Source organism: Oratosquilla oratoria, chromosome 1 (genome assembly GCF_046742065.1).
Source record: "Oratosquilla oratoria isolate Oo_2021 chromosome 1, ASM4674206v1, whole genome shotgun sequence".
Taxonomy (NCBI): Eukaryota; Metazoa; Arthropoda; class Malacostraca; order Stomatopoda; family Squillidae; genus Oratosquilla; species Oratosquilla oratoria.
Window position 1 is genome coordinate 50,199,018 of NC_134777.1, and position 9,174 is coordinate 50,208,191.

The window sequence follows — 9,174 nt, forward strand, 5'->3', positions numbered from 1 at the left end:
AAAAGTATTAAAGTGACCGAGTGCAAACATGCTTTAGGAAGACAGCAAATGATATGTTTGAAAGACAGAAATGGAGAAAATTAAATGTAGAGACAAAATGGTAAAAAAGAGTACAAGAATTTTACCAAGAGCTTTACTCGTCGAAGACCGTAGTTGAATCAGTAAATTCATGTGTAGACAGTAGTAGTGTACCAGAGATTACAAAGGAAGAAGTAGAATTTGCTCTAAAAACTATGAAACGAGGAAAAGCACCTGGGGATGATGGTACATCGATAGATCTGTTGTAAGACGCAGGGAAATTAGTTCATATTAAATTAGCTCAGTTGTACATCCAGTGCTTACGTCTAGAAAGCGTTCCTGATGCATGATGTAATGCTATAGTGATTTTACTTCATAAAAAAGGAGACCAGAAGGACCTTAGTAACTATTGACCAATTAGCTTGCTATCAAATGTATATAAAGTATTCCCCAAGATTCTTACAAATAGACTAAGTCAAGTTTTTGATGGATACCAACAGAGAGAACAAGCAGGGTTTAGGAGTAGATATTCGACTCGACTATTTGCAGGCCATAAACCAACTAATCGAGAAAATGACAGAATACAATATACCTCTGCAGGGTACAAATGAACAGATCATAAAAGTTTTAGAAAAGATATATGCGAAAGATACCGCTATAATTCGACTACATAAAGATACAGAAAAGATCAAGATTGAGAAAGGAGTATGGCAAGGCGATACAATTTCACCGAAACTATTTACAGCTTACTTGGAAGATATTTTCAGAAGATTGAGTTACATACATACATATACCAAGGCTTTTTCCCCCTTACAAGGGAGGTAGCCAAAAAGGGAAAGGCATAAAATCATTTCCACCCATTCCATCCCTGAATACACTCCACACCCCTCCACCCTCCCTCATATCTGAGCACCTCCTGGATGACGGGTCATCCCTGCACCTTGTCCACTGCCCTGGGTCAGAAGCAGTGTCGCAAGACACAGCACACCCACAGCAAGGCCGCTTCATTAAATCGGCGACCCCCTCCCTCTCCGTCCCCCCATTGCATAAAAGGAGAGGACAGGGAGAAATCCCTTCGGGCTGCGTCAACATCTGCTCACACATACTACCTCACCCCCCACCCATTCCACCTCATGCAATCACATCATCATCCATATACAACCATTCTCCATTCACCCGTCTTCTGTCCTCTCCTGTCCTTCCTCAACAGATATTCCCCTCTTCCCCAAAGCCTCCTTCACCCCATTCATCCACCTCATCCTAGGATGTCCCCTCATGTTCACTCCCTCCACATCTGCCTTCCATACCTCTTTTACTAGTCTTTCTTCACTCATTCTTTCCATGTGTCCAAACCATCCTAATATTCTTTCATCAACCCTATCTCCCAGCTCCTTTTCCACCCCTGTTCTCCTCCTCACCTCCTCATTTCTCACTCTATCTAGCCAAGTAACCCCCATCATACTTCTCAGACACCTCATCTCCACATTCACACTCCTTCTCTCTTCTTCCCTTATGTTCCATGTTTCTGCCCCATACAGTCCTGTTGGCACAATCACTCCTTCATACAGTCTCCTCTTAGCATCCATTCCCAAATGTCTATTTCTCATTACACTCTTTAATCCACCAAGGCATTTACTCGCTTCTCTCAATCTACATTCTACCTCCACCTTTTCCTGCCATAATTTGCACCCAAGTATCTAAAACTATCCACTTCCTCCAGTCGCTCTCCCTTAATGCTCACTTCCAGTCTACTGCCACTTTCACCCCTTGTACATCTCATCACCTTACTTTTACCCACATTTATCTTTAGCTTTCTTCTATCACATACTCTCCCAAACTCTGCCACCAACTTCCTCAATCCCTCCTCCGATCCTGCTACAAGCGCAGTGTCGTCCGCAAACAACAGCTGGCTCACCTCCCACTTTTCTCCATTTTCTTTAACCATCTCCAATCCCTTGCCCACTACCCTTGCATTTACCTCTCGCACCACCCCATCCATGTATAAGTTGAACAGCCAGGGCGACATAACGCATCCTTGACGAAGTCCCACCTTTACCTCGAACCACTCACTCTCTCCATTTCCAATCCTGACAAGCTCTACTACTCTCATAAAAACTCTTGAGAGCTCCCAGAAGCTTTCCTCCTATCCCGTATATCTGCATAACCTCCCACAGTGCCTTTCTGTCTACCCTATCATAAGCCTTTTCCAGATCCATAAAAGCCCAAAAAACATCCTTCCCCTTTCCTATAGCTTTCTCACATATCTGTCTTACCACAAAGATCTGATCTACACAACCTCTACCTGTCCTAAATCCAGTTGGGAAAAGAAATATTTGAACCACCTAAAATTTGCGGATGACATTCTTATTTCAGTAAGAGCAGAAGACTCGCAAGATATGCTGAGTGATCTAAACAAGGAAAGTGTCAAAGTAGGTTTAAAAATGAATAAAAGTAAAACCAAAGCAATGTTCAACACGAAACTTCAAAGAAAAGAGATTGTAATTGATGATGAGAGTCTTGAAGTTAAAGAGTATAATTATTTAGGCCAGATGGTGAAAGTGATGAAAGATCATGATAATGAAATAAAAAGATGCATTGCAATTGGTTGGAAAGTGTTTGGTAAGTATAATAAGATCCTGAGAGGCTCTCTACCTTTATGTTTGAAACAAAGTTTACAATCAATGCATTCTACCAGCAATAATCTACGGGTGTGAGACTTGGAAACTAATGAAGCCAATGGGAAAAAAAAACTAAGGACAGCACAGAGGAGAATGGAGAGATCAATGATGGGAATAACGCTGAGAGACCGAAAGAGAGCAGACTAGAATGAAAGATATTGTGGAAGCAGTAAAAGAGAGGAAGTGGAATTGGGCAGGTAAGTTAGTGCGAATGACTGATGAGCGATGGAGCAAGTGTGTTACTGAGTGGACGCCGCGAGATGGGAAGCGTGGAAGAGGGAGACCAGACAGGTGGAGAGACAAGATTGAGAAGGTTGCAGGATTGACGTGGCACAGGATGGCGCGGTCGTGTGAATCATGGAATGCTATGAAGGAGGCCTTTGTTCAGCAGTGGACACAGGATAGCTGATTTGATTGATTAGCTTTCTGTATCATCTTAAATGACAAATGCTACATAACATAATTACTAATTTTCATACAGGTACTATCTTATATCAATTGTTGTCCATTATCTTTAAATTTAAACAGATGGGTGTTCTTTAAAATGTTATCACTGCAAATGGTTATCTTTAAAATGTTCAATTGTTTGGCAAAGTAGGGGAGCAAATTCTGTTAGCAAAGGAACAACTACATTCCAGGACTTATGATAATTATTAGCTCATCAAACAAATTGGTTCTTGACCAAAGTTTCAAATAATCTTTGCTCCAGTATTTAATCAAATTATTGGTTCTTAACCAACCAGACTGGAAGGAGGGAGGGAGGGGGAGATAGAGAGAAGAAGAAGAAAAGAAAGAAAGAAAGAAAGAAAACAAAAAAAAAATCCAAGCTGTATCCAACAGATCAGTAACTTGTTTCAGTCCTTGACCACAGTGGTTCAGGAACAATTTTTTATAATGGATTGCAATTGAAAACAGAGGTTCTGCTGAATATGGTGTTTAGTGTCTATACCGTGGTGGTATCCAGGGCAGTTTGCCTCTGTGGTCAGACCCACTCTGTGCCAGTTATGTTTAAGTGCTGGATGGTGACCTGAATGCAGATCTCTATGTTTTCATAAATAATTATTAGCTTCCAAGACTGCTATCTATTTTTCACAGGAATGGGGAAGCAAATAGTACAGTATTTACAGACAGTACTACTATACTATAGGATTACTTGTGTGAGACAACCCTATCCTCTTCAATGTGACTCAAATATTCACACGCACATTAGCTGCCTGACATACAATGATACATCACAATACGTGCATTATAAACTATAAAGTTATGGCTGTTATTCTTGTTTTCACCCACAATTTTTGTAACCACTGAAAAAGTGATCGAGCCTGTTCACAGAACAAGAGGGTCACTCAGCTATAACTATAAAATAAATATGATCAGGAAGCCAATGCTAGCATCTTCATTTACTCGCTTGCACCTCATGATGCCTATGTAGGCGTCATCATGTTTAGGGGGTTAACAAATACAATAACAGATAAACAAGTTTGGCATGAAAGAGTATACTCATTTAGTGAACAGGCACATGATATATATTTATCTTTATCCATGTTTATATTACTTGAAATTCCTCATTAATGCTAATTCTATCCAAATGCCCTATTGTCATTTGCTACTGCAATTTTGACCTGCATCAGAAGTATTTCCAGTTTAGGAAATATAGTCATATTAATGTATCTTTTTTTACATACAATGACGAGAAAAAACGAGCAAATTTTACAATCTAACCAAAGTAAAATATATAACAAAGGCCATAATGAAAACTAGGTTACTAGGTAGCAAGACCTTGATGAAGAGTTGAATTGTTATAAAATTACCTACTTCTGGCGAACATATCTGCAACTGGGCCTATCGGGACTCTAGAATCTAATCTGAATAGACTGGTAGTCCAATCACCAATGACCGACTTGAAAACACGATTCCCAAAATCCAACTGGTACCATCTTTAATTCAAAGATGCCTACATGGTTGAGTTTTCCTGAGCAACGTTTTCGATGCACGCTATCCTTGCAAAGTGAACTTCAGACAATTATGGCTGTATTAAGTAGAACCAAATCATCTACTGGATATAAAAATTCATAATCCATCTACAAGAAAATTCCTTCCATCACCAAAACAAAACCAAAGCTACAGGGAAACATTATCAATACATTCTGAGTCGTCTTGACAGTTTGCAATCACAGTTCATTATCTCATTGACATGGTCTCTGGATCACGCTAAATCTTCATCAAAGTATGAATTAACTCATCCTCTGTTGGAAAACTTACTGGTAAGAGTGGCGTGATTTCCACATAACACTTGTGACAAAAGAATCTGGCAGAAGTTGCGGCAGTTTCTACACCCGCCTCCGCCATTTTCGTTGCTTTTCAAGAGAGACACGAGCTTCTTCTTTTGTGGATACGAAGCAAAACTGTGCACGGGCAAGGTTTTTCCAAAATAAATATTTCAAGTTCATATTGACGAAAATATATATTTAAGAGAAAATAATTTACAAATAACACGAAAATCTTTAGTACAATTTCATGGATCCGGATTACGCAATTAAAACAAAATTTTCAATTCATTTGACGTATCTAAGTACTCGTACATTTCTATACCATCATAATGGAATAAAAACAAAGCTAAACGCAGAATGAGTTCCTCTCAATTGAATTTGATGTTAGTTTATATCCATTTCGTGTATTTATATATGGGAAAGAGTGCAAACGAACTATGTAAGAAACGCAAGCTTACGTCAAACATCTCCATGCTTGTACATATGGTTGTACGTGTTATGTTCGCACGCATTATGTTTATATGCAATGAACGACCATAATCACGTGCGTACACGCTGTACGTGAACAGACATACTTTTCAATAGTCACATTAATTTCGTTTGCGAGACGGTATTGCGTGACGGTGCGTCATTTTAGGCGATCCAAGTTCGATTCCGGTCTTATATACTGTACAGTATATAGGATCAGAAGGACTTCTTGTGGCAGCATGGATTGGAATGTGTGGTTTCATTCAGTGTTGGCCCACTACGCATGAACAGAAAGCAATGTAGGCAGGATGTCACGGCTAAATACTGTTGATATGCAATGTCTATTGTCGCTAATCATGCAGCTACCAGTAACTACCAGATAATTTGCAACAATGCGAGACCAGGGGAGGCACAGTTGTCAATCTGTTGATACCATGTAACCCAGTACTACCTGCTGCATAGCTGGGTTGTCGGCGAGTAAATCTGTTTCTCCACTGGTTTCCTGTTAGTGAGGAGGGTGTGCTGAACACCCTATATGAAAAAAAAAAAAAAAAAATCCAATGGACAGACGGACTTTATGAGTCATTGGCTATCCAACCCCGTTGTGGACCAATAACCCATGGATGGCATCCCTATAGCGCCTGAAGACGAGGGTTCTGAAATCTAAGTGATATCACAATGCTGTGGTTGCATTAAGATGACTCCCTGTTACAAACAAATTGAGTTTTTGGTTCTTAATTCAGGCCAGCCCGGGCAACCCCTCCTACCCCAGAGAGACATATCGGCTGAGCGTCTTGGTTTGAACTTTCGAGTCAAGCACGCCCTGAGTCAAGTAGCTACCGCCTGGGCCGACACCGCACGGTCCGTGGTTGTCTTCCCCTCATTTCCAGTGTTGTGTACGCATATAGTCTCCCACGACCCATGGGACTGCTGGGTTAAAGACGTATGCCCAAAGCCTCGTCTCCCTTCGCTGGGATTGATGGTGGGTGTGGGCATGGAATGGTGAATCGTTAACTCCATATCTATGACTTGCAAACATATGGTGGAGGTGGGCTTGTAACATGAAACCACCAAATTGGCTGCACGAGCTGACGAGCTATTACATACATACATACATACATACATACATACATACATACATACATACATACATACATACATACATACATACATACACACATACATACACACACACATACATACATACATACATACATACATACATACATACATACATACATATACCAAAGGCTTTTTCCCCCTACATGGGGGATAACCAAAAAGAAAAAGGAATAGAAACCACTCCCACCCATTCCATTTCCTATATATTCCACTCCCCTCCACCCTCCTCCCTCCCTCTTATCTTGGCACCTCCTGGACGACGGGTCATCCCTGCATCCTGTCCACCGCCCTAGGTCAGAAGCAGTGTCGCAAGACACAGCACATCCACAGCAAGGACGCTTCATAAATTCGGCGACCCCCCCCCTCTCTCCTCTCTCCGTCCCCTCATGCAGAAAAGGAGAAGACGGGGAGAAATCCCTTCGGGCTGCGTCATTTTTGTTTTGTTTTCATACATACTTCCTCACCCCACCATCCCCCACCCACTCCCCCTCATGCATCACAGCAGCATCTATACACAACCCCTCTCCATTCACCCCTATCTTCTGTCCTCTCCCGTACTTCCTCAACAGACATTCCTCTCTTCTGTAATGCCCCTTTCACCCCATCCATCCATCTCATCCTATGGCGCCCCCTCATATTCACTCCTTCCACCTCTGCCTTCCACACTTTTTTTACTAATCTTTCTTCACTCATTCTTTCCATGTGTCCAAACCATCCTAATACCCTTTCATCAGCCCTATCTCCCAGTTCCCTTTCCATCCCTGTTCTCCTCCTCACCTCCTCATTTCTCACTCTATCTAGCCTAGTAACCCCTATTATAATTCTCAGACATTTCATCTCAAACACATTCAAACTCCTTCTCTCTTCCTCTCTCATGTTCCATGTTTCTGCCCCGTACAATGCTGTTGGCACAATCACTCCTTCATATAACCTCCTCTTAGCATCCATTCCCAGATGTCTATTTCTCATTACACTTTTTAATCCCCCAAGGCATTTACTCGCTTCTCTCAATCTACATTCTACCTCCACCCCCACTCCTCCCTTTCCTGCCACATTCGCACCCAAGTATCTAAAACTATCCACTTCCTCCAGTCTTTCACCCTTAATGCTCACCTCCAGCCTGCTGTCACTCTCTCCCCTTGTACATCTCTTGACCTTACTTTTACCCACATTTATCTTCAGCTTCTTTCTTTCACACACCTTCTCAAACTCTGTCACTAACTTCCTCAATCCCTCCTCTGATCCTGCTACAAGCGCAGTGTCGTCGGTAAACAACTGGCTCACCTCCCACTTTTCTCCATTTTCTTTAATTATCTCCAACCCGACCCACTACCCTTGCACTTACCTCTCGCATCACCCCATCCATGTAAAGATTGAACAGCCAGAGCGACATAACACATCCCTGACGAAGTCCCACCTTTACCTCAAACCATTCACTCTCTCCATTTCTAATCCTAACACAAGCTCTACTACTCTCGTAAAAACTCTCGACTGCTCTTAACAGCTTTCCTCCTATCCCATATATCTGCAGTACCTCCCACAGCGTCTTCCTGTCTACCCTGTCATAAGCCTTTTCCAGATCCATAAAAGCCCAAAAAACAGCCTTACCTTTTCCTATAGCTTTCTCACATATCTGTCTTACCACAAAGATCTGATCTACACAACCTCTACCTATCCTAAACCCACACTGTTCCTCACCAATTACTCCCTTTGTTCCTCTCATAAACGCGTCAAGCCAGGATCTGGGTGATATTCTTTGTGGGCGCCTGGATCATTCTCTCCCTCTCTTAGAACGATCAACTACCCTTTCTATCGGCGAAACTCAAGAGGCTTAGAATGGGTAAAGTGTCGCTCTCCTTGGTGAGGAGACTAGGCAGTGATGAAGTCAATAGCTGGGGTTACACCTACTATCGGTCGGGCGCCCGCGATGGAGTCCACCTCACTGGAGTAGCTGTAGACGCATTTGATGGAATATACCATCACATTATAAGAATTGCTTCGGTTGATGAACGTGTCATGCAGCTAAGTTTGAAGCACGCCTTGGGTTTCATCACTTAGTGCAGTATATGCTTCTACTGAGATGTATGAACTTGTAGAGAAGATGATCTATGTAAAGTTTAAGAATATAGTTAACCAGGGCCCACCACGATACACTTGTATGTTTTAGGCGACTTCATTGCAACTACTTGCACCGACAGAGCTGGTTGTGAAGTATGTCTTGCCTCTGGAACCAGGAACACTAATTGCTCTCTCTTTCTGAATTTTGCAAAAACAAGAAGGATAAGCAATGCTGGTTCCTAGTTCCAAATACGAGAGCCACACCGATGGACGAGGTATAGTTATACTAGGGTGGCAAAGGAGATCGATTGTATGCTTAATTATTAGTATTCGTTGGAGGATCCTATATAGCTGTGGGGTTTACCAGAGTGCTGAGTTCTATGGTACCGATCATAAACCTGTGATTGCAACAATAAGATTTCGTACCAATTCCAGTAAAAAAGCTTAGGGGAGATATGTGCATCCAGAAGTATGCGGGGAACAATATCTAATCGATTCAAAGTGCTTGGCATCTTTGAGGACCCTGAAAAAATTAGGGATGCCTCCAAACGCGAAACTCT

The 9,174-nt window shown here is 41.9% G+C and overlaps 1 protein-coding gene across 4 annotated transcripts in view; it reads right to left on the reverse strand.

The window, feature by feature from the left end:
- The window catches only part of LOC143039474 (E3 ubiquitin-protein ligase RNF115-like), a 73,536-nt gene extending 68,439 nt beyond the window's left edge, over nucleotides 1-5,097 (reverse strand). For 3 of the 4 annotated variants that reach the window (XM_076210703.1, XM_076209946.1, XM_076212238.1), the window contains exon 1: nucleotides 4,959-5,097. In XM_076210703.1, coding sequence (XP_076066818.1) covers nucleotides 4,959-5,045 — 87 coding nt within the window. In that variant the 5' untranslated portion in view covers nucleotides 5,046-5,097. The remainder of the gene's footprint in view (nucleotides 1-4,958) is intronic. The other variant, XM_076211522.1, reaches the window with a different exon arrangement.
- Nucleotides 5,098-9,174: the final 4,077 nt, after the last annotated feature.